The 27229-nt window shown below is 34.6% G+C and overlaps 1 protein-coding gene across 6 annotated transcripts in view; it reads right to left on the bottom strand.

Annotated features, from left to right (window-relative positions):
• The window catches only part of Fsip1 (fibrous sheath interacting protein 1), a 177142-nt gene extending 151204 nt beyond the window's left edge, over positions 1–25938 (bottom strand). For 2 of the 6 annotated variants that reach the window (XM_048793387.1, XM_048793388.1), the window contains exons 1-5: positions 25738–25935; positions 16308–16443; positions 10768–10951; positions 6993–7147; positions 5623–5716 (exon numbers count right to left, since the gene is read on the bottom strand). In XM_048793387.1, the coding sequence (XP_048649344.1) occupies positions 5623–5716; positions 6993–7147; positions 10768–10951; positions 16308–16436 (562 nt within the window). In that variant the 5' untranslated portion in view covers positions 16437–16443; positions 25738–25935. Of the gene's footprint in view, positions 1–5622; positions 5717–6992; positions 7148–10767; positions 10952–16307; positions 16444–25737 lie in introns of all 6 variants that reach the window. The other 4 variants (XM_048793389.1, XM_048793391.1, XM_048793393.1 and 1 more) reach the window with 3 other exon arrangements.
• Positions 25939–27229: the final 1291 nt, after the last annotated feature.

Below are 27229 nucleotides of genomic sequence, written 5' to 3'. Positions count from 1 at the left end.
AATCAACCTAACAAAAAGAGTTGAAAGACCTCTACAATGAAAACTACAGAATGCTAAAGAAAGAAATTTAAAGAAGACCTTAGAAGATGGAAAGATCTCCCTTGTTCTTGGATAGGCAGAATTAATATTGTAAAAAGACCATACTACCAAAAGCACTATACAGATTTAACGCAATCCCAATCAAAATCCCAATGACAGTCTTCATAGAAATAGGAAAAGCAATCATGACATTCATCTGGAAAAATAATTTGGCCAGAATAGCCAAAGCAATCCTTAGCAAGAAGAGTGAAGCAGGTGTCATCACTATACCAGACCTTAACTATACTACAGAGCAGTAATAACAAAAACGATACAGTATTTGGCACCAAAATAGACTTGTAGACCAATGGTACAGAATAGAGGACACAGAGACAAACCCACATAAATACAGTTATCTCATTCTAGACAAAGGCACCAAAAACATATATCAGAGAAATGATAGCCTCTTCAACAAATGATGCTGGGAAACTGGAAATCCATATGTAGCAAAATGAAATTAAACTACTATCTCTCACCAGCACAAAACCCAAATCAAAGTGGATCAAGGACATAGGAATTAGACCAGAGACCCTCCACCTAACAGAAGAAAAAGTAGGCCCAAATCTTCATCATGTAGGCCCCAACTTCCTTAACAAGACTCCTTAAAACATAAGAAATAAAATCAAGAATAAGTAAATGGGATGGATTCAAACTGAAAAGCTTCTTCTCAGCAAAAGAAACAATCAGTGAGGTGAATAGAGAGTCTACAGAATGGGAGCAAATTTTTACCACACTCACATCAGAGAGAGCACTAATCTCTAGGATATACAAAGAACTCAAAAAAATGTAACACACACACACACACAAAAAAAAAAAAAAAACACAAATAACCCAACTAGAAACTGGGCCAAGGAACTGAACAGATGCTTCTCAGAAGATGACATACAATCAATCAACAAATATATGAAAAAATATTCAATATCTCTAGCAATTAGAGAAATGCAAATCAAAACTACTCTTAAGATTTCATCTCACTCCAATCAGAATGGCAGCTATTAAGAATACAAACAAAAATAAGTGTTGGAGAAGATGTGGGGAAAAAGACACACTCATACATTGCTGGTGAGACTGCAAATCAGTGCAACCAATCTGGAAAGCAGTATGGAGATTCCTTGGAAAACTTGGAATGGAACCACCATTCGACCCAGCTATCCCACTCCTTGGTTTATAACCAAAGGACTTAAAAACAGCATACTACAGGGACACAGCCACACCGATGTTTGTAGCAGCACCATTCACAATAGCTAAATTGTGGAACCAACCTAGATGCCCTTCAGTAGATGAATGGATAAAGAAATTGTGGTATATATACACAATGGAATATTATTCAGCATTAAAAGAGTATAAAATCATGGCATTTGTAGGTAAATGGATGGAGTTGGAGAATATTATGCTAAGGGAAGTAACCCAATCCCAAAAAACCAAAGGCCAAAGGTTTTCTCTGGTATGTAGATGCTGATCCATATGGGGATGGGGCAGGCGGGTGAAGTATGGGAGGAATGGAGAAACTTTAGATAGGGCAAAGGGGAAGGAGGAGAAGGGAAGGATAATGTGGGTAGGAAAGATGGTGGAATGCCATGGACATCGTTACCCTAAGCACATGTATGAAGACACGAATGGTGTGACTCTACTTTATGAACAACCAGAGACATGAAAAATTGTGCTATATAAGTGTACTATAAATTGAAATGCATTCTGCTATCACATATAACAAGTTAGAATACATAAATAAATTTAAAATTGAAAAATTTTAAAAAGAACAAATATCTAAGAAAGAAAAAAAGAGATACTAAGATATAAACAAGCAATTCACAGCATGGTGAAACAAAAAATAAATATTTAACCTCTGATAATCAGAGAGAGACAAATTTTTAAAATTCCACTTTAAGTAAGTAAAGCTTAAAATAATCATAAAATCCATTGTTGTGGGTTTAGGAAAACAATATTCAGATACAAATATTGGTAGAAGTCTGAATTGGTTTCAATAGTTAATATGGTTAGAAAATTTTTTTTAAAGTCCAACACCCTTTGACTAAGTAATTTCTCTTATATATAGAGAGAGAGACTCTGCACCTAACAGAAGAAAAAGTAGGCCCAAATCTTCAGCATGTTGAAGATCACTGCAGCTGTTGTGTAATTAAAAAAAAAAAACTAAATGTTTGACATCAGGGTTTAAACAAATGATGGCACATACACACGTTAAATTGACACATGGCCATTTAAAATACTGCTGATATAAATTGTTCCAGTTTTCTATTATGCATTAAAAATCACCCAAAATTTCACAGCATGTGGTAATAATTACTTCAAGTAAGATGTACTGATTAATGCTAAAATTTGTAGGCAAAAATCTACAGAGAAACTGAATATTTGCATAGCTTTAAAGTAGCTCCCCCAGGATATTTATTAAGTGCAAAAGGAAAAATAGTAACCTTACAGTGGAAAAATCCAGCAGGCACTTAACTAAGTGATTAGAGTTAACACAATCAATAATACATCATCATTATGAATCCCAAGTGTGACTGAGGGAGGACACATAATTTCTGAGATTCACCTACTAAAAATGAATAATTTTCATCTAATCATGAGAAAACATCACACAAACCAAAATTTAAGGATATTTATGAAAATAACTACTCTCGAAAGGGGTCACAAAAGACGAGGAAAGACTGAGGTACCATCACAGATTAGAGGATACAAGGAGACGTAATACCTAAATGCAATATGGGGTACTGGGTTAGATGCTAAAAAATGGGAAGGATATCAGTGGGAAAGCTGGTACATTTTTAGAAGTTTACTGTTTAATTAACAGTACTGTAGCAATGTTGATTTCTTAGTTTTGATTATAGTACTATGGTAATGCAAAACATTAACATTAGACGAAGCTTAGGCAAGGGTATACAAGAACTATACCTATTTCAAAATAAAAAATAAAACTTGATAGCATAAAACAATCACCATGGCACCATGCTCATGCTTCTGTGCGTTAGGAATTTGATGCCTATAGCAGTTTGTCTCTTAGGAAAGGGGCCTTGACTGGCTAGGTCCTGCATTTGGTTGTGGAAATCTGGTGCAGCTCAATGTCTTGCCTTGGTAATTTTCTGTGGTGTTTTCTCAGTCTGAAATGTCCACAGTTACTTTTGTGTGTGTGTGTGTGTTTGTGTGTGTGTGTGTGTGTGTGTGTGTGTGTGTGTGAAGGACTGAACCCAGGGACATTTAACCACTGAACAACATCCCTAGCCCTTTTTATGTTTTATTTTGAGACAAAGTCTCCCTAAGTTGCTTAGTGCCTCACTAAGTTGCTGAAGCTGGTTTTGAACTTGTGATCCTCTGCCTCAGCCTCTGGAGCCACTGGGATTATAGGCAAGAGCTACCATGCCCAGCTTACAGTTCCTTCTTAATTCACAACTTTAGTGCCGGCACTGAGATAATTAGAACAGCTGGTAAGTCAGTTTCTTAAGGATGCTGTAACAAATTACCAAGGGCTAGGTGGCTGAAAACAATATAAATTTATTCTCTAGATATCTAAAATCACAGTGTTGCCAGAGAATTTCCTTCTTTGCATTTTCCTAGTTTATGTGGCTCCCAGCTATCCTTGGTAGTCCTTGGCTTGTAGCTACATAACTCCCATCTCTGCCTCTATCTTTACAGGTCTTCTTCCCTGTATCTTGGTGTCTCTATATCTTTATGTCCTCTCCTATGCTTATTTTATGAAAATAAGGGACATCAGTCATTGGATTTAGGTCCATCCTACTCTATTATGCCTCATCTTAACTAAGTATATCTGTAAAGACCCTATTACCAAATAAAATTACATTCTGCAATTCCAGGTAGTCATGAATTTGAGGGGGACATTATATCCTAGAACTGGCCAGAATTATTTTCTCTCTGCCTAACCTTTCTCATGACCTGTCTGGGCTTTCTCACAGCACAGCAGATTCAGGGTGGTTTGGCTTTCATCTGCATAAGCCAGGAAAAGAAACAGAAATTGCCAGTCTTCTTAAAGGCAAGGCCTAGAAATGGCATAGTATTGCCTTGGCTATATCAGTCAAAGTTATTCCAGGCTAGCCCAGACTGAAAAGGGCGGGAGAAATAGGAGAAATTATGTCTCTTAATGAGGAACAGAATGAAAGTACATAGAGGGAAGGCACTGAGGGCAGCCATTTTGGGAACAAGCTACCACAGAGATTCTTAGTAACAGTTAAAGGGGTTCATGAGATACAAACCAGTGGAGAAAAAGCTTAAAAAACACCATAAATCCAATTTTATCCCATTTTTATCCTTAGATAGATAGGTAGGTAGATACAGATGTTTACACTAAACATGTCTCAAAAGAAAAATAATAAACCAAATTATCAAAAATAATAAACCAAATTATTAATAGTGATTATTTCTGCATGTTGACAATTTAGGTGATAGCAATTTTTTTCATTCTGTTTACCCATGTTTTCCAACACAATTAATTACCGATGTTACTTCTGTAATAAGGTAGAAGTAGCAGAAAGTAAACTATCTAGGATTTTAATATAGAGAAGCTAATTTTTTGTTGTTTCAATTAGGATATACAAATGGCAAGGTAAATTTCAATAAGGTCACTCCAGCTATGGATCTAAGAAGTTGAAATTTTGAAAGATTGATTTTTTTTTAAAGTCCTTCATTACAGAAGGGGCAACCCAGATGAAACACCCATCTTCTTAAGGAGAAACATTTTGGTGCACTATAAACTCAAATCTCTCAAGCCCTAGCAGCTTCTGAGCTCTTAATACTAGTCCAGAAAGGAATAAACCTGAAGGAATATTATTCACAACAAAGATCGACTATTGTTCCACTAAAAGTGCTTCAGTAGTCTGAATCAGATTTTTGGAGTTCTACAATGTTAGACATTCACTTTATATAAGATAAAAAGATCCCAGTATTCTGAGAGAACTCAGGACACTGCTTAGAGCTCTTCCACCACAAAGACCACCTATGGGATATTGACTAAAGGATTCCAAAAGTAGCCAAGCAAAACATATCAACTGCTTCCACTCTCTAAAAGTTTCACTATTAAGTAAGTGGGTTTAAGAATATATGACTACATCATATTTACATTTGAAAAGAACATTCACAATTTTACACATACACACAAAGGGATAAGTAGAAATACATGTGCAGAACTAATTGGTTAGTCTGAAAAATTAGGAGTGTAAGATAATAGGATATATCAGAAGTAGATTTTTATGAAGGGGGTTGCATAGGCCTGAGTGTTTTACCTGGTGAGATAGAGGACTATCAGAATAAAATATCCTCTAGAAGAATCAAACAGGGACAGAAAGTAAGGGCAAAGACATAGTGGGCCTGTTTCTCAATTTGTCCATGCTCTATTAAGATACAAATACTTACACACAATGAAACATACCTAAGCTCAGAGTAATTTCATATCATATTTCCTCTAAAGAAGAGTCAAATTCACGAAGAAAAGGGGAAATTTTGGATCAGGAATTTAACTTTAATCCAAATCTTGTCTGACTCAGATAAAAACAAGGATGAATGACATCTACTCACCAATAGTTTCTTCAGATGCAGCAGTCAAAGATAAAAATTTCTTTGTATTTTCCATCTCCTCATTACTTTGCAAAGCTTCACTATTTTTTGCAGACTATGAAATAAAAATTAAAATTTAAACAAGAAGATAGCTATACTCACTGATTTTTTAATTATAGCATAGTTTCCTATCATATACATACAAACAAGAATCCTCAGGCCATTCATATTCCTTTAAATAGGAAATTTGTTAATATTTCCTGTTTCCACAAAATTGTGTCAATAGATATTTCCAGATAGAGTTGAAATATATGTCTAAAATCAATATATGATAATCACTTTGCTTAAAAAATCTTAAGTTTCTGTTAGATATTTTTATAACTGAAGAGTAACCTAAAGGTATAATCAAATTGAAATTTCAGACATTTCAAGTATATTACTGTTTCTATTTATAATTCTTATTTCAAAGGAAATAAAAACAATTTGAGTTTCCATAAGAAAAAGTGATAAACTAACTTTTTCTGCTAAGATTTATGGAAATCATTTTTCTAGTTTAAAACACTGCATTTGGGGTTGCTTTCTTTCATCTAAATGGCCTTCCTGAGATCTCTGTAAAAAATGTATTCACAATTATTTCCTTCTTAATTCATAATACTGCCTAGGCCTAGGAAATTTCCTCCGAAGTCATTAGATGATTAAGAATTATTTTATCAAAAACAACCAATTTATTATCACAAGGTTCCTATCTCACAGGTGCTCTCCTTTCAGGGGCAAAATACAAATAAGAGTCAATGGCTCTATACCAAATCAGTAACAACATCTGGTCAACCTCAACCCCTTAATACTACAGAAAATAAGAAGTCCAAGAGAGCCAATGTTAATGAAGCACCAGAAATTTGTTGAAACAAAAACGATTTGAGCATGGCTCATTCCTCAAGTACCTTACAGTTTCCTGAAGAGATCTGACCAACACATGAAACAGTAAACTCCCAACTTGATTGTCATAAATGTTACTCAAGTAATAAACTAACTAGGGAATTCAATTTTTGTGTATTTTCCTGTTTATCTCCAAAATGTAAGCTCACTGAAGAAAAAGCAAATATACATTCTTGATGAAAGCAGACATCATACACTTCCCTATTCCAGAGATTGAGGAGCTCTAATCTGACACTAGTAAGACAGGTCAATGAGCATGCTAGCACAGTGCCCAAAGTCTCGTTCCAGAAACATTTCACCCCTGTACCCAGCACATACACACATATTCATGCTATGTCACCACCTCCACAAAATAACAAAGGCAGACCACATTAACACTATCACAGTCCATGCTTTTCTTATTCTCTTAGAGGAAATTGTTTCTTACTATTGGCACATAGTTGTACAATTCTTACCTTAAGTTCTTCCCACAACTTTATTCTCATTTCTAGACCTTGCTTCTTAATTTCTTTTTCTCTGTATTGTTTTTTTGCCAATATTTTATCAAGTCTGTTCATTTTATAAATAGCATCTTGAAGTTGAGAGTCTACTTCTTTTAATTTGGTTTCATCTATATTGTGTTGAAAGTAGAAACAGGTTTGAAGTTTAATAAATCCATAAAGTTTTATTGTTTTTAGTCTTCATTCTTTGACTTAACAACTATGTATAGTGACAATAGTAACTATTGTATTGACGTCATGTAACCAACTTGATTTACAAGGTACTTTCATATATTTTTTTCATATAATTATCTAATAACTCTGCAAAATAGACATTTGTCTCTATTTTACAGTTGAGATAACCAGGCCTTTTCATAAGTTGTTCCCTTATTATTTTAAATCCCAAATTTTCTCCTTCCTTCTTCTATACATTCCCTATCCATGATTAACAAATAGTAAATAAGGAATAAGACATATATCCTATCCTAAAATTGCTGAAGACTCCAAACTCTTTCTCGAGAAACAGAAGGCATGTATAGAGAGCTACAGTAAAAAGTAGTATATCAGGGCTAGGGATGTGGCTCAAGCGGTAGCGGGCTTGCCTGGCATGCGAGCGGCACTGAGTCCGATCCTCAGCACCACATGCAAATAAAGATGTTGTGTCCGCTGAAAACTAAAAAAAAATAAATAAATATTTAAAAATTCTCCTCTCTCCCTCCCCCCCTTTTAAAAAAAAAGTAGTATATCATAAGCAACACAAAGTGGTTCAACATACAGAAGAAACAAGCTCCAATAAGTACCTAATGTAGGCAGACACTTTTCTCCATGCCCCTCCATGTTTCTAATTTCTTAAAGCACTTAAAAATGCTTTGACTACCAGGGATGGTGGCACACACCTGTAATCCCAGTGGTTCGGGAGGCTAAAGCAGAAGGATTGCAAGTTTGAGGCTAATCTCAGCAACTTACTGAGGCCCTAAGCAACTTAGCATGATCCTGTCTCAAAATAAAAAATAAAAAGAACTGGGGTTGTTGTTCTCCCAGTTAAGCACCCCTGGGTTCCATCCCTGGTACCAAAATAAAAAATGATCTTCCATCATTCAAATTTTAATTTAGAATTAATGATAATGAGGGCAGCTTACAGAGTGACCTGTGGCACATTAAGAGCTTTATTTACATGCATTACTCATTTAACACTCACCTTAACTCTATAAAGTGGCATAGTCATTGTCTTCATTTTAAAAATTAGTAAACTGACATTAATCTGTACCTGAGTTCATACATGTAATGTAACTAGTAAATATAGAGTCAGTTCCACTCACATCTGTCTGACTCCAGCTCTTAGCCACCAAGCAATAACACACCCTCTATGAAATCTGATGAAATTTGGTTCTCTGGCAATGAGCATAAATGTTCAAGTATTAAGTCTTAGTCATCTCAGGACAAATCACTTTAAATGGCATATTATGCTAAATGAGGCCAAATTTAGCAATTTTTGAAAATCCAAAGAGACCAGTGATGTGTCCCCATAACATACATTGCTTCCTCTTTAAGGAAAAAAAAGAGGGAGATATTTTTAGAAGAAGAAAGTTTATTCAAAAAGAATATTAATCTTATCAATAAGAAGTATCCTCAAATCTTATTGCTTATATAATTCAAATGTAATACCCTTTAGTTCTAATTCCCAACTACTAATCCTAGCATTCTCAAGCTCCATCTAAGTAGTCTATATAATAGGCATTTTTAAGTAATTCACACAGTACTAAAAATATATTTTAAAATACCGTGTAGACTGGGCCAATAGCTAATCTCAAATATAATATCTTATTTCCTGATAACTGTAATCCTGAGTCACCTGCCTAACTTTAAGAACTCATCTCATCCCAACCATATTCTAAATTAGCAGCTCTCAAACTTTTTTGTCATAGTCCTCTTCACCACCTCAAAATTATTGAGAGCCCAAAGTAGTCTTCATGTATGTAGGTTATATCTTTTTATAATTACCATCTTAGAAAGCAGAACTGAAAATTATTGTAAAATACATTTATTCATTCATTTTAAATAATAGTAAACAAAGTATTACTAATTACATGTTAACATAACTAACATGTTATAATTATTAGTCTTCCAAAATATTAGTGAGCAGACTAGCATTATTTTCAACTTTTAATATCTGGATTAATAGAAAACATCTAGATTCTCATATGTACTTCTACAACCTATTGTAATTTTATGTTTTGATTGAAGTACATGAGGAAAATTTGGCCTCACATAGATATGTAGTTGGGAAAAGAGAGATTTAGTAGTCTATCAAATAACTAGTTATTTTTCTTTAGTACTGTACCAAAATTTGTCAGGGGTAGCTTCTTAAAGGTTAATTGTAGTGTGAAACCTGTAACCATATCAGTGAGCTTTCTGAGTTTGTTCCACTAAAATCTTTGGCTCTGTCTTTCATGTTGAATGAATCTTTAATCCTGCATTTGCCATTTGGAAAGTAGTGGCTAACAGAATTATGCACACATTCAAAATATAAACGTATTTCATTATACAATATTCAAAAGTCACATTTGTTAATATTACCACCTATTTTTATCAAAAAAGTCTAAGTATTGATAAGCTATTGAATAACATTCACAAGTTTTCCAAAATTCTAATTTTCATGTGAATGCTCAAATTTTACCATTAGTAGCAGAATGTTCAAATTTTATCATTAGTAGCAAATACTATAGTAGTTTTCCTTGAAGTATAAGACTTGCTTTATCTTTAAAAGAAAAAATAAGTCTGCCAAATACAAAAGTCTGAATGATACCAGTTTGCCTGTCAGTTGTTATTTCAAATAAAAATGGTGTTCCACAAAAAATTGGGCAGTTTAGCTCCCAGTTCAAGTTATCACACAAGTACTTTTCTTCAACACAACCTTCCCACCTTAGAATACACAAAATTCTTTTATGTCTACTTCCTTGCCACACAGGATATTAAGATGATGTATACTGGCTTAAGATCTAATAATATTAATATTTTCTACTACTTCATTAAGGACATCCTGAGTGACACTGGTTATTTATTTTTCTTGCCAGTAACTGGTTGTAAAAACACAGTGATTTCTAATACAATTTGGTGCCACTGTCTCAATTCATGCCAAGGCACCAGAATATTTCCCACCATTGTTTTTATACTATCAGTACCAATACTGACACAGTGGACAAAGAGGAAAACAGCATCTCAGTGCAATTATGAAAGTTGTGTTCATTCTGCAGAGCCCCCACAAGGGTCTTCCCAGGGCTCTGCAGATCACATTTCAGAACTGCTCTTCTAATTCTATCTGACCAGAATTAATTCAATTGCATGGAAAAAAGGTACATTTAAAATCAAAATGTTATCAATTTTGAGTGGGATTGGCCCTAAAAAGGGCATTTACAAATTATAGGATATATTTTATTGTGCAATTTTAGTAATCAAAATGATCCATAAATCATGCCATAATATGTAAAATAATCCCTACTTGATTATTGTAAACTGAACATGAAAACAATTTTATTAAATGTCATATTTTATTACATTTCTAAATATATTTAAGGGCTCTTAATGTTCTTGTAAGTATAAATTGGTGATCATTCTCTTACAAAAATGTAATTATGCCTCCTTATTTTTTAGTTTATTGTTTCTACTTAGTTGATAAAAACACATATAATTTTAATATTTTAAATAAAATATCTGTAGTTATCATTATCCAATCAACTTGTGATTATCCTACCTGAACATTCAGGGGTCATCTGATGTTGAATCAAGTCCAGATCTTCAACTGGCCCCTGTTTAGCCAGTTTTATTTTCTCAGAGTAGTTTGCCCCTTTATCATCATTATTATATCTTCCTTCCTCTGTATTACTGCTTTCTGAGTGGTCCTCCTTACCAGAATTCAATGTGCTTACAGTATCAACCTAAAAATAATTTTTAAAAAATTTCCAAAAATAATGTATTTTCTCCTGCTGTACTAAAGGACATTGAAATAACATAATTTGTTTTCTTAAAATATGATATTTTCAAATATTTAACACTAATGGAAGCATATGTAGAGACATATTTAAATATATACACTGGCATTAAAGTATCTAGAAATATAACGAAGTTTACTTAAATGTAATTTAACTACACAAATTTAATAACATCTATACCAAATATCTACCATTCTCTAACAATCTCTATCAATAATGGAGAAAGGTCAAAATCAGTCCTAAAGTGAACTGCTACCAGCCAGGCTCTTGAGATGATACACGATGAACCCCTTTGAACTCATATGTGGGTGAGCAGTCAGAGATCTAGAGCTGTGCTATCCAATATGACAGTTATTTTCCACTATCAAATGGCTGAAAAGTGGCTAATCTGAATCGAGATGTGCTTCTAATGAGAATCTTATCATCAGAATGCTGTGCTTTGATTATTTAGTTTTATACCATTCATATTTTTTTCCATTTCATCTTGGTTTCCCTTTGTATTTTAGCAAAGTTCACTTTGCAAACACCAGTTTGGCACAGTTGCATTTTCCTGAGAGAAAACAAGAAAAGGCATCATGACTGGGGGTCAGGAGAAAACAGAGATCACAGAACTTTGAAGCAACAGAAGTGAACAGAGCCCAAGAGAGTTGAGGTCTCAGGTAGAGAGGGTCAGCCACTTCTCAAGGAAATACCTTTCTTTTCCCAATGAAAGACTGTCTGCTCTAGCCCTTCTGGCCTCAGCCATTGGAAGGTTTTTGTTGTCCCTATCCACAAGCTCAACTCTCCATTACCGCAATGCAAATCTCCAGGACAGAAAATGGGTGCTACTGAGGATTAAAGTGCTAGGAATGCAGTTCCCTGGGCAAGCATCTTTGCCTGACATGAAACATAAACCTAGCAGAACTGAGTTGTCAGTATATAATAATCACTACCAACATTTATTGACGAATTGCAATGAACCATGTCCAGTGCTAAGTACTTCATATACACTGTGCCATTCACTACTCACAATGACCCTATGCTATAGGTGCTAGTACCCCACTTAAACATAGGAGAATACAGATGTAGAGAATAAAACTAAATTATAAATACCCAATTCAGAAAGGATTATAAAGGCAAAAAGAAGAATCAAAAGTCTTGAGAAAAAGCCAAGACACTGTCAAGAACAGAAAAATTAAAAAAAAAAAAACTATAAAGAGCTTCCAGAAAAAAAAAAAAACACTTTATTAGATTTTTAAATTCAATGGGTAGACTGAAAAACAGACTTGATATATTAAGAAATAATTCCAAACCCAAAAAGTATATGTTACAAATTACTCACAATAAAGCACAGAAAGATAAATGATTAGAAACTATCAAAAAGAAAAGGGATATAAAAGATATAAAGGTAAGATATTTAATATTACTTCTAGAATGAGAAAACAGAAAAACTATATAGGGAAAGTTAGAAATGTGAATATTTGAAAACATAAAAGTAATTTAACATTTGAAATATGGCTTAAAATTTTCCAAAATAAATGGAAAACAACAAATCCTTTAAGAAGTTCTAGTCTCCGGAAGGAGAAATTATGTAAACCCATCCTAGGTAAGTATCAATGGACACCAAACACGAAGAGAAAAAATTAAAGCAACCAAATAAAACGAAGCCAGACAACCTACAGCAGAATGAATATATTAGGTCACAAAAGCCTTTTCATTGACCACAAGAGAACCACAAGCCAAATGTGTGATAGCTTCAAAGTGCTTTGTTAAAAAAATAGTCACCACATACAAATAAAGATGTTGTGTCTGCCGAAAATTAAAAAATAAATATTAAAAAAAAAAAATAGTCAAACTAGAAAATGAACACATTTTCAAAAGCAGATTTAGTATTTGCCACTCATGGGTTCTCAAAGAAAGATTACTAAAAGATGTAGATAAACTGATCAATAGATACAGATATTACAAAATGAAGATTAAAGATAGAATAAAGAAGATTTAGTTTTCCAAAAAGCCAGGATAAACAAAAAAAAACAGTAAACATATAAGTAAATTGAAACCTAAAGCATAAACAATAATGATGAAAATAATATCCATAGAGAATAATAATTACATGTAAATTAGAAAAAGTGACAATATAATATCTAAAGTCTTTGCATTTTTTAGAAGGAAAAAGAAATATTGGTAAACTTTAGAATTTGTTCATCAAATTCTAAGAACATAAATATAATTTTCAAATCAGTAAACTGAAACAGAGAAAAATATAAATAATCAGTTAATATTAATAAAATGCAAGAAAAAACCAAGAGACTAGATAAATTCAAATGTTATTTAAACATATATTTTACAGATTAGATAAAATGAAAAAAAAAAATGTGCATTTTACCCGCTAGTTTAAAAGAGATTTTCCAATTAAATAAAATAAACAAAATCCAACTTAAAACATAAAGACACAAGAAGGTTAAAAATTATTTGAAGCTGCTATATTAATATTTAACAAATATATACCCTTGTAAAAAAGTAACCTTGACCTATACTTCATGACTTAACATAAAAATTAATTAAAAATGAATCATAGGTCTAAATGCAAACAAACTATAAACTGTCAGAGAAAAACAGGAGAGAAATCTTTAGAACTTTGAGTTAGACAGAGTTTTGTGATACAACGCCAAAATCACAATCTCAAAAGAAAAAAACATGGTAAAATGTTCTTAAAATGTAAAATGTTTATGCTCTAAAAGACACAGTTGAAAGAATGAGAAGTCAAACCATTGACTGGGACAAAATACTGTCACATATCTGACAACAGACTCTATTTAGAACATATTTAAGAACTCTCAAAAGTCAACAAAAAAGAAATATAGTTTAAACAATTCAACAAAAAATATGAATAGACATTTTTCAAAAAAGATATGTGGATTTCAAATAAACATATGAAACATTATGAATTCTATTCATCACTAGAGAAATATAAGTTAAACTACACTGAGATACTACTATATGTCTATTAGAAAGGCTTGAAAAAAAAAAAACTGATTAAACCAACTGCTGGCAAGGATGCAGAGCAACAAGTACTCTTGTACATCACTGGTGGAAACAGAAAACACTTATTGTTAAACATACACTTATCATCCAATCCATAAATCTCACTCTTAGGTATTTACTCAAGAGAAATAAAAACTTATTTACCTACAAAATTATATTTTGATTTTTATATATATAAAAAATTTATTCATAATCACTAAAAACTGGATTCAATTCAAATGTTCCTCAACTAGGAAACAAATCATGGTATACTCAGCAATGAAAAAAAAATTAACTTTGATACATGCAACTAAGTTGATGCTTCTCAAAGGCAGTATTTACATTAGGAGATAAAATAAGACCATATGACTCTATGTATATGACCTCCTAAAAAAAGAAAAACTACAGGAACAGAAAATAGATTAATAATTTTCAGGAATTAAGGCTGGGAGGTGATTATTTACAAAAGAATAGAATAAGGGAATTTTTTGAGGAGTTACAAAACTGTTCTATATCTTGATTATATTAATGGTCACATCACTCTATTTGCCAGATCTCACAGAACCATATACCAAAAAGTGAATTTTACTGTATGTAAAATTTTTAATTAAAAAATAGAAGTTAATAAGAGATAAAATGAGTCACAATGTTAGAAGGGAGGATTTAAAATCATATAGCTATAAATTCTCCCCCAAATTAATCTACATATTCAAAATAATTTAAATCAAAACCCCAACAGAGTCTGGGGTTTGGGCTCAGTGGTAGAGCATTTGCCTCACACATGTGGGACCCTGGGTTTGATCCTCAGCACCACATAAAAATAAATAAGTGAAATAAAGATATTGTGTCCAGCTAGAACTAAAAAATAAATATTTTTTTAAAAAAACCAACAGTAGGGGCTAGGGTTGTGGCTCAGTGGTAGAGTGCTCACCTCGCACGTGTGAGACTCTGGGTTCGATCCTTTGCACCACATAAAAATAAATAAGCAAATAAAGATATTGCGCCCATGCATAACTAAAAAATTTTTTTAAAAAACCAACAGTATTTTTAGAACTTAAAAAGCTGATCTAAAATATATCTAGAAGAACAAAAAACCAAAGATTGCTAAGACAGTCCTGAAAAAATAATAAGATGAGGCAAACCACTCTATCAGACTTTAGTAATTATTTAGTAAAGCTACAAGAGTTAACACACCATATAGTAATAATATAAGATTAGATGAAACAGAAACAGAGAGCTCAGGCAGAAACTGTATTTTACAAAGTCACTTGACACGAGGGTTCTGGAAGCATGTTAGGATCATCTACTTAGATGTACCTGCACAAGGTGGAAAGCAAAAGTGGGGTAGAAGCCATCTAAGATCCTGATAGGAATCTGGCAAAATATATCAAAGATGGTCATATCTGAATGTCTAGTTACCAGCTCTGTAGTTATGAGAAGCTTGTGGCAGTGCTAGAAACAGCAGCAGTAGCAGTTTTCTGATCTCTGTATTGCAGCATAGTGGTGTGACGTGGGAACCAAAAATCCAGGGGAAGCTCTCTCCTTGGACTACGTTTCCTGCTGGCCTTCTGTTGGTTTTGAGGAACTGGATTTTTGTAGTCAAATCTTGTCTGCTAGAAATATCTAGAGTGCTATTTCTTACACTAAATCATGATAGACAAAAACTCTCGGAGTTCCATAATGCAAAGTCTAATCCATAAATCAACAACAAAAAAGTTAGTATGAGTTCATTAACTTTCAGAGATTTTTTTCATCATAAATTTCAAATTTTTTCCTCTACAAACTTAAAAGGAATAAATTATACCACATCAGACTTGATAAAACTGATTATTTTTAAAAATCAGTTGAGATATTTTAATTAAAGAAGACGTACTACAAGAAAAAGAGAGAGAATATAAAAGAAAGTTATGAACAGATAATACACCTAACAAACAGACCACATGGCTTCAAACCATTTTTTTAAATACTGAATCATTTTCATGGTAAATGTTGATGGATACATATTAGATATTGGAATACAAATTTTCCTTATGAAGTAAAAAAAAGTCAACACTTTCTAAAAAGTCATCAAACTTTTAACAAATTACAACGTGAACAAATAAACCACACTCCAAAATAAAGAAGGGAAGGAAGAAAGGAGTCAGAGTACTTTCATATTAAACACTCAAGTAAAATCCAAGAAATCTGTAAATGCTTCCTGAAAATGCCCTTTAAAGAGGAAAAATAAGGGGGAATGTTAACAACAAGATTGGTTTCATCAGTTACTGATTCTGAGAGAAGGAATTCAGAAGCAAATCACCTTGAAGGAAACTGGTTCTGGTGAGAGCACCTCCAGAGAACTTGCATTTGAACTTCTGCTCCCAGGACGTGTTCTTGAATTTGAGGCTGGTTTTGAAATCCCATCTAGGTTTCCCTTTATAATATCCATTGGTATCCTAAAACAAACAAAAAATGAAAAAGCAAGTAACTTGGAAATTTAAGTGTTAGTTTAATGTTAATATAGTTTAATAAACATTAGTTAATGTTTATATCCAATTATTCGGTCTGTTTTAAGTATTACATTACTATCAAAGTCACACTTATGAGTACCCCAATTTCATCAAAAGTCATCTTGTGTACATGAATTATTAAATCTATGCCATTGTAAGTACAAAACTGCCTCAGATGTTAGATGCCGAAAGTACCTATAACAGAATGCAGAAGCATTTACTGGGGAATGAATCCTTGGCCTTGCAAATGCTTAGGCAAGTGCTCTACAATGAGTTGCTTCTCCAGTCCCTTTTATTCTTTGAGACAGGGTCTCTCTAAGTTGCCCAGGTTGGCCTCCAACTTGTGTTCCTCCTGCCTCAGCCTCCTGAGTAGCAGGAATTACTGCCTATGCCACCAGGCCCCACTCATCTTAATGGTGCTCTAAGGCCTCCCTGCTATCTTCTTCTGGTTTTGCCTTCCTTATTCTAGACTTTCCTATTTCAGGTCAGCTTCTGCCTGGGCTTCCCTCTTACCTCTGACTTCACTTCTCCTTGATGCCACATTTTCAAGGAGCACCAATCTCTAAGGCACTGCTTTCATTTGATCAGCCCTCCCCCTCTAAAACCCATGATTCTAATTCATTCCTCAGACACAAGAGAATAAAACCTATTTCCTTTACTAAAGGACAAACTTTCATATCTGGCTGCACTTTGCCAATCTCCATATTAAACATTCAAGGAATTGGAAGGAAACACAGAAATAATCAGCATAACTATAGAATTAAGTATTAACCATAAAACAAGAGCATAATTCAAAAAAGTGACAAATAGATATGATTACATTACATTTAATGCTCTTGAGTCTCGAACATAAAGAAGAATTCTAAATGAAATTAAAAGGTAACTAAGAAACTGAAGAAGGGGAAGATGGCCGCTGCGTACGGGGGTTGCTGAAGTGCTGAGCGTGGTGCTCAAAGCAGTGGCTTTAATAGAGATTTCGCACAGTCTCTTAGAGCTTTCACCGTTAATCTGTAGCGGACCACTTTGCCAAGGAGCAGGAAGAACAAAGAAATCAAAAAAGAGACGCTTGGATGCTCAGAGCCGCGGGCGCTTTGCTCCCATCTGCTTCCTCTTTCGCTTCGCTCCGGGCGGAGAAGCTGAATGTGTAATCAGCAGTGGATTCATCAAATAAATCTATAAGAGTAAACAGTAACTCAGCAGTCAAACACAACAAGAAGTAACATGAGCAGCATAAAAAAGCAAGGAAGAAAAGGAGTACAAACAATGAAGGACAGCCTAAATATTCAGGAGGACCTAGAGTCAGCAGAAAAATGGTCATATAAAGAACTCAAGGAATACCTTAGACAGATGGAATGGAACCTTAAAGAAGATACGAGACAGCAAATCCAAACAGTGAAAGAACACTTTGAAAATGAATTACATAGACAGATAAAAGAAGAAGTTAAGCATCTTTATCAGGAGATTGAGATTATAAAAAAAAACCAAACAATAATTCTAGAAATGAAGGAAACGATAAACCAAATTAAAAACTCAATTGAGAGTATCACTAACAGAGTGGAGCAAGTAGAAGCCAGAACATCAGATAATGAAGACAAAATATATCATCTTGAAAAGAGCCTAGCCAACTCAGAAAGGCTGGTTAAAAACCACGAGAAAAACATCCAAGAGATATGGGATAACATAAAGAAACCAAACCTACGAGTCATCGGGATAGAAGAAGGTACAGAGATTCAAACCAAGGGAATGAGTAACCTGCTGAAAGAAATAATTACAGAAAACTTTCCAGAAATAAAAAAGGAAACGGATATACAAATTGTAGATGCATACAGGACACCGAGCACACAAAATCACAGTAGACCAACGCCAAGACACATTGTTATGAAGATATCCAATATACAGAACAAAGAGAAAATACTAAAAGCTACAAGAGAAAGGAGGCAGATTACATTCAGGGGTAAACCAATAAGGTTAACAACGGATTTTTCATCACAGACGCTGAAAGCGAGAAGATCCTGGAACAACGTATTTCAAACACTGAAAGACAATGGATGCCAACCAAGAATTCTGTATCCAGCAAAATTAAGCTTCAGGTACGATAACGAAATAAAAATCTTTCATGATAAACAAAAGCTAAAAGAATTTGCAGCCAGAAAACCAGCATTGCAAAGCATCTTGAGCAAAACACTACACGAGGAAGAAATGAAAAACAATAACCAAAACCATCAGTGGGAAGTGCCTCTATAAAGACAGAGGGCGGGGGGAAAGCTAACCATGGAGAAACAAACTAAATTAAAAAAAAAAAAAAAAAAAGAAGATAAATAATCAAACATGGCTGGAAGTACAAACCATATATCAATAGTAACTCTAAACGTTAATGGCTTAAACTCTCCAATAAAGCGACATAGGCTGGTAACATGGATTAAAAAAACAAATCCAACAATATGCTGCCTCCAGGAGACACATCTGATTGGAAAAGACATACACAGGCTGAAGGTGAAAGGTTGGGAAAAAATATACCATGCACACGGTCCTCGTAAGCAAGCAGGGGTGGCCATCCTCATATCGAATAAAATTGACTTCAAGACTAAATTAATCAAAAGGGATAAGGAAGGACATTATATACTGTTAAAAGGAACCATTCACCAACAAGACATAACAATTATCAATATTTATGCACCAAATAATGGTGCTGCGACGTTCATAAAACAAATTCTCCTCAAGTTCAAGAATCAAATAGACCACAACACAATAATTATGGGTGACTTCAACACACCTCTCTCACAATTGGACAGATCCTCCAAACAAAAGCTGAATAAAGAAACTATAGAACTCAATATCACAATCAACAACCTAGACTTAACTGACATATATAGAATATATCAACCATCATCAAGTGGATATACTTTTTTCTCAGCAGCACATGGATCCTCCTCAAAAATAGACCATATATTATGCCATAGGGCAACCCTCAGTAAATATACAGGGGTGGAGATAATACCATGCATTTTATCTGATCATAATGGAATGAAACTGGAAATCAATGATAAAAGAAGGAAGGAAAAATCCTACATCACATGGAAAATGAACAATATGTTACTGAATGATCAATGGGTTACAGAAGACATAAAGGAGGAAATCAAAAAATTCTTAGAGATAAATGAAAATACAGACACAACATATCGGAATCTATGGGACACAATGAAAGCAGTTTTAAGAGGGAAATTCATCGCTTGGAGGTCATTCCTCAAAAAAAGGAAAAACCAACAAATAAATGAGCTCACACTTCATCTCAAAGCCCTAGAAAAGGAAGAGCAAAACAACAGCAAATGTAGCAGAAGGCAAGAAATAATTAAAATCAGAGCGGAAATCAACGAAATTGAAACAAAAGAAACTATTGAAAAAATTAACAAAACTAAAAGTTGGTTCTTTGAAAAAATAAATAAGATCGACAGACCCTTAGCCATGCTAACGAAGAGAAGAAGAGAGAGAACTCAAATCACTAACATACGGGATGAAAAAGGCAATATCACAACAGACACTACAGAAATACAGAAGACAATTAGAAATTATTTTGAAAACCTATATTCCAATAAAATAGAAGATAGTGAAGACATCGATAAATTCCTTAAGTCATATGATTTGCCCAGACTGAGTCAGGAGGATACTCACAACTTAAACAGACCAATAACAATAGATGAAATAGAAGAAGCAATCAAAAGACTTCCAACCAAGAAAAGCCCAGGACCGGATGGGTATACAGCGGAGTTTTACAAAACCTTTAAGGAAGAATTAATACCAATACTTTTCAAGTTATTTCAGGAAATAGAAAAAGAAGGAGCTCTGCCAAATTCATTCTATGAGGCCAACATCACCCTGATTCCGAAACCAGACAAAGACACCTCAAAGAAAGAAAACTACAGACCAATATCTCTGATGAACCTAGATGCAAAAATCCTCAATAAAATTCTGGCGAATCGGATACAAAGGCACATCAAAAAAATTGTGCACCATGATCAAGTAGGATTCATCCCTGGGATGCAAGGATGGTTCAATATACGGAAATCAATAAATGTTATTCACCACATCAATAGACTTAAAAATAAGAACCATATGATCATCTCAATAGACGCAGAAAAAGCATTCGACAAAGTACAGCATCCCTTTATGTTCAAAACATTAGAAAAACTAGGGATAACAGGAACTTACCTCGACATTGTAAAAGCTATCTATGCTAAGCCTCAGGCTAGCATCATTCTCAATGGAGAAAAATTGAAGGCATTCCCCCTAAAATCTGGAACAAGACAGGGATGCCCTCTATCACCACTTCTATTCAATATAGTTCTCGAAACACTGGCCAGAGCAATTAGACAGACGAAAGAAATTAAAGGCATAAAAATAGGAAAGGAAGAACTTAAATTATCACTATTTGCAGATGACATGATTCTATACCTAGAAGACCCAAAAGGGTCTACAAAAAAACTACTAGAACTAATAAATGAATTCAGCAAAGTGGCAGGATATAAAATCAACACGCATAAATCAAAGGCATTTCTGTATATCAGCGACAAAACTTCTGAAACGGAAATGAGGAAAAACACTCCATTCACAATATCCTCAAAAAAAATAAAATACTTGGGAATCAACCTAACAAAAGAGGTGAAAGATTTATATAATGAAAACTACAAAACCCTAAAAAGAGAAGTAGAAGAAGATCTTAGAAGATGGAAAAATATACCCTGTTCATGGATAGGCAGAACTAACATCATCAAAATGGCGATATTACCAAAAGTTCTCTATAGGTTTAATGCAATGCCAATCAAAATCCCAACGGCATTTCTTGTAGAAATGGATAAAGCAATCATGAAATTCATATGGAAAAATAAAAGACCCAGAATAGCAAAAGCAATTCTAAGCAGGAAGTGCGAATCAGGCGGTATAGCGATACCAGACTTAAAACTATATTACAGAGCAATAGTAACAAAAACAGCATGGTACTGGTACCAAAACAGGAGGGTGGACCAATGGTACAGAATAGAGGACACAGAGACTAATCCACAAAGCTACAACTATCTTATATTTGATAAAGGAGCTAAAAGCATGCAATGGAGGGAGGATAGCATCTTCAACAAATGGTGCTGGGAAAACTGGAAATCCATATGCAACAAAATGAAACTGAATCCCCTCCTCTCGCCATGCACAAAAGTTAACTCAAAGTGGATCAAGGAGCTAGATATCAAATCAGAGACTCTGCGTCTGATAGAAGAAAAAGTTGGCTCCGATCTACATATTGTAGGGTCGGGCTCCAAATTCCTTAATAGGACACCCATAGCACAAAAGTTGATAACAAAAATCAACAAATGGGACTTACTTAAACTGAAAAGTTTTCTCTCAGCAAGAGAAACAATAAAAGAGGTAAATAGGGAGCCTACATCATGGGAACAAATTTTTACTCCTCACACTTCAGATAGAGCCCTAATATCCAGAGTATACAAAGAACTCAAAAAATTAAACAATAAGAAAACAAATAACCCAATCAACAAATGGGCCAAAGACCTGAACAGACACTTCTCAGAGGAGGACATACAATCAATCAACAAGTACATGAAAAAATGCTCACCATCTCTAGCAGTCAGAGAAATGCAAATCAAAACCACCCTAAGATACCATCTCACTCCAGTAAGATTGGCAGCCATTATGAAGTCAAACAACAACAAGTGCTGGAGAGGATGTGGGGAAAAGGGTACTCTTGTACATTGCTGGTGGGACTGCAAACTGGTGCGGCCAATCTGGAAAGCAGTATGGAGATTCCTGGGAAAGCTGGGAATGGAACCACCATTTGACCCAGCTATTGCCCTTCTTGGACTTTTCCCTGAAGACCTTAAAAGAGCGTACTACAGGGATACTGCTACATCGATGTTCATAGCAGCACAATTCACAATTGCTAGACTGTGGAACCAACCCAGATGCCCTTCAATAGATGAATGGATAAAAAAAATGTGGCATTTATACACCATGGAGTATTACGCAGCACTAAAAAATGACAAAATCATAGAATTTGCAGGGAAATGGATGGCACTAGAGCAGATTATGCTTAGTGAAGCTAGCCAATCCCTAAAAAACAAATACCAAATGTCTTCTTTGATATAATGAGAGCAACTAAGAACAGAGCAGGGAGGAAGAGCAGGAAGAAAAGATTAACATTAAACAGATACATGAGGTGGGATGGAAAGGGAGAGAAAAGGGAAATTGCATGGTAATGGAGGGAGACCCTCATTGTTATACAAAATTACATATAAGAGGTTGTGAGGGGAATGGGAAAATAAACAAGGAGAGATATGAATTACAGTGGATGGGGTAGAGAGAGAAGATGGGAGGGGAGGGAGGGGGGATGGTAGAGGATAGGAAAGGTAGCAGAATACAACAGTTACTAATAGGGCATTATGTAAAAATGTGGATGTGTAACCGATGTGATTCTGCAATCTGTATTTGGGGTAAAATTGGGAGTTCATAACCAACTTGAATCTAATGTATGAAATATGATATGTCAAGAGCTTTATAATGTTTTTCAACAACCAATAAAAAAAAAAAGAAACTGAAGAAAATAAAAGCAACACAGATGATATACAAAAGATGAAGATATTTAAAGAGCTCTTACCAACCAATAAAAAAAAAAGTAACATTTTAATAAAAGACTGGTTAAGGGTAGAAACAAAGGAAAGGAGGGAGGGAGGGAGGGAGGAAAAAAGAACTTGAGGGAGGAAGGAAGAGAGATAAAATGTCAATCATCTTACTTTAAAAAAATCTAACTTCTCTAAGGAAATATACAGAAAGAGATATAAGAAGATCATATTTCAAAGAAATGAGAGTGATGGGTTCTGGCTCAGTGGATGTTCTTCTGTCTTTTTTTAACCTGTGCTTATCTGTATTTTCTGATTTTCTGTTAAGTATATCTTCAGTTTATAATTAAAGAATTTATTTATTGTAGGAAGATTTCTAAAATTTACTTTGAAATATTCAAAAATTTTTTCAAAAAACACCCAATATTATCCCATGACCCTAAGCTAATCATCATTGGTACATTTCTATATTTCCTGTCTTTTTCAAGAAAATTGACTCATATATATCTCACTTAACATTACATGATGAGTATTTTCTTATGTCATTAAAATATTTCAAAAACAAAATATTATTTGCTTCATGATATTCAATTAGATAGATGACCAGATTCTAAGTTCAAATCACAACTGATATCTGCCAACTTCTTATAAACATTCATTTCAAACAAGATTAAACTTTTTCATACTGGGTTGTGAGAAATCCAACTTCCCTAGATGATTTCAAACCATATGGTACCTATAATTTGATATTTTTGGATAAATGAAAGAAAATGAGTCCTCCTTTGCTTAGTAATTATAAACAGCAAGTCTATAAAAAGTAAATTAATTTATTTTCCTTATTTTTATGTCTAAAAATTATTCAGGGTCAATTTTTTTTACTTTTTATATTTGCTTATTTCGTAAAAAATACTTGCCCATGAAAGACAAGTAAATGCAGAAGAATGTAAACATTTTAAGTCAAAATTCCCTTTACCCCAATGACCAATGTTAATAGATTTTTATCTTTTTTTTTTTTTTTCAGATATACAGAAACTTTCCATCCTTTATACCAACCTCCTCCTCCTCAATACAAACATACATAGAAATGGCATGGTACACTTCAACTTGCTTTTTTACACTTAGCAATGTATTCTAGAGATTTTTCTATAGTACCTTTATAGATATACTTCACGCTTTCAAACAACAGCATAATACTCCACTACACAGATGTAGTTCTTAATCAGCTAAGATAGATTGTATGTGCTACTGAAAGCAATTTTAAAACATACTTTAAAATGGACCATACACCAAAAGTAAAAAACTAAAACTAGATGACTAGAAAATATGCATGATTGTGGTTAGGTGAAGAGTTCTTGTATACAACATCAAAAACAAGATTCAAAGAGAAAATAATGATAAATGCATCAAAATTTGAAAGTTGTGTTCTTCAAAAGATATTAAGAAAAGGAAAACAAAACTCCAAGACTGGGAGAAAATATGTGCAAAATACATATCTGACAAAGAACTTGGTTCCAAAACATATAAAGAAGTATCAACAGTCATCAAGAAAACGAAAGATTTGGACAGATATATCATCCAAGATGTACAAATGGCAAATCAGCACATGAAAAGATGTGCAACATTATCAGTGCTCTGAAAGTGTCTAATTAGAACCAAAATGAGATTCTACAACACACCTACTTGAGTAGTGAAAATTAATTAAAAAAAAAAAAACTGACAATACCAAGTATTGACAAAGTTAGAGAGCAACCAGAAATCATATATTGTTAGTGATAATGTAAAATGGCAGTCACTTTGCAAAACTGTCAGTTTCTTAAAAACATACTTTACATGTTTACCCAAGAAAGGAAAAACTATATTCATATAAAACCTGTATGTGGATATTTATAGAAGCTTCGTTAAAAATTGTGAAAAAATTGAAAACAATTTTCTCAACAAGTGGTGGATAAACAAACTTCAGTACATCTACACAAGGGAATACTACCCAGTNAAAAAAAAAAAAAAAAAAGTACCAAATTACACTACCACCAACAGAGTATTGTGATAAGATGAATAAGCTTCTCCACATTTGCTTGGTGCCAGTCTGGTTTTCATCAAACCCTTTTTATCTTCGCCAATCTGAGAGGTGTCCAAAGGCATCTGTTATTTTGATTTACATTTCTTCAATTATGAGAAAAGTTGAGTCTCTAGTCAAATTTTACTGGCCTTCATTTTATTTTCATTTTTTTCTTCTACGAAATGTCTATTTGCATCCTTTGCCGTTTACGGTCTAGTTTAAACCACGGATTAGTTCTAGCTCTTTATTGGCTTAGATGGCGTGGGAGTCCTAACGCTGGGGACATCATTGCCAGGCCCAAGAAATCCTGACAAAACACTCCCAGCTCCCAGCGCAACATCAGCCCTAGAGGCTCACGCCCGCTGGTCCCCACCCCGCCCGACCTGGCCCCTCCGGTGGTGGGCCCGCCCTGGGACGGAGCCCGCCCCACAATCCTCCCGCCTTCTCACTGGCCCTGCCTGCTGTCCCTAACAGCCAGTCTTTTGTCACTCAGCCTGAGTCGGCGACGCCCACTCATTTGCTGGTAACGGCGACCGAGTTCCGCCAGTGGCCTGTGCTGTCCCTCACCTTCTTGGCGGGAAGTCAGAGCTAACAGCCAGCCGTTAGGGAACCGACTCGCTCAAAAATGCGCCTCTCACACTCAGTATCACGCTTCTCCCCAAAGGGGAGGAGTCTTTCCCGCCAACGCAGCCTCTGGGGGTGAAGATGCGACCGGTTCAAAGCCCTTCTGCCTCTAGAAACGCTGTTCCCCTGGCAACCAGAAGCAGGACGCTCCTAGTCTCGCGATAAAAGAAAAGGAGCATACCATCCAGAAATGGGACGTAGGGGTTCTGGGCAGCGAGGAAGACTGCTATAACCGGCAACGGTGAAGAGCTGGGGTGGCTCTGCTGTCTTCTGTCTTTGCAGCCGACGTTGTGCTTGGGGAATAATTTGTTCGTATTTAGGCTGGTCTCAGAAGGGATAATTCCGGTGTTTGTTGGTCTTTGGGTCCCTGTTAATGATTTCTTTCCAGCTAGCTACCCTTTCTGATCTTGGTTTCCTCCACCATAAAATAAGGGCGATAATTATTCCTGCCTTTTAAGTCTTGTACAGCTGAAAGCGATCATGAACCTGAAGCTCTTGGTAAATTTTGGGTGCTGTGTAAATTTGTTTAAATATTAATTTTGCACAGATTGGGCCATAGTCCAAAAAGGATAATAATTGCTATTTGCACCTTTTATTTTCAATTTTTCTAATTTAAAGTTCATTAGACTTTCCCTAGACCCTAAACTGATTTTTCTCATCCCTAGTACCATCAAATTTCTGCTGCATTCCACTCTCCAGTCTGGACAGTGCTTTACAGTTTACAAACCATTCTCACATTCATGGCCCCTTTGTCCTCATTATTTTAGGTAGGTAGAATGTATATTTTTTTCGGTCTTTCTCAGTGGAGCAAATAGGCATAGGTTAAGCGAATTGCCGGAATAACACAGCTATAATCTAGGACAGTGCTGGTTTCTGGTGTAAATGCCATCCACATGCTGATGAACCTGTATTTTTATCTCCAGTCTAGATTTCTCCCCTGACTTCTAGACTCCTTTATCTAACTGTGTATTTAACATTTCTGCTTGGGTGTGTAAGAACCATCTCAAACTTAAAAAGTAAAAAATTAAACTACTTCCCCACTCCAGCCCCTATCTTAGTAAACAATAATTCCATCCTGCCAGGTTCAGAACAAGAACTTTGGAGTCATCCTCAATTCCTTGTCCTCTCATAATTTGTTATAAAGTCTTTCTACATTCAACATATATCCAGAATCCAAGCAATTCTCATAACCTTCAAGGTTTCCATTCTGGTCCATAGTGCCTTCATCTCTCATAAAGATTTTTGCAGTAATCTAACTGTAGTGGGGTTTTTTATTGGTTTGTTTGGTTGGTTTTGTTGTTGTTGTTGTTGTTGTTTTTCCTTAAGAGTATCATTTTATTCTAATTTGTTATATATAACAGAAGAATGCACTACAATTCATATTACACATAGAACAAAATTTTTCATATATCTGATTGTATATAAAATATATTCA

The sequence above is a fragment of the Marmota marmota genome, unplaced genomic scaffold (genome assembly GCF_001458135.2).
Source record: "Marmota marmota marmota unplaced genomic scaffold, marMar, whole genome shotgun sequence".
Classification (NCBI taxonomy): Eukaryota; Metazoa; Chordata; class Mammalia; order Rodentia; family Sciuridae; genus Marmota; species Marmota marmota.
Note: the sequence above shows the minus strand (reverse complement) of the source record. Positions and strands in the feature narration are given on the sequence as shown.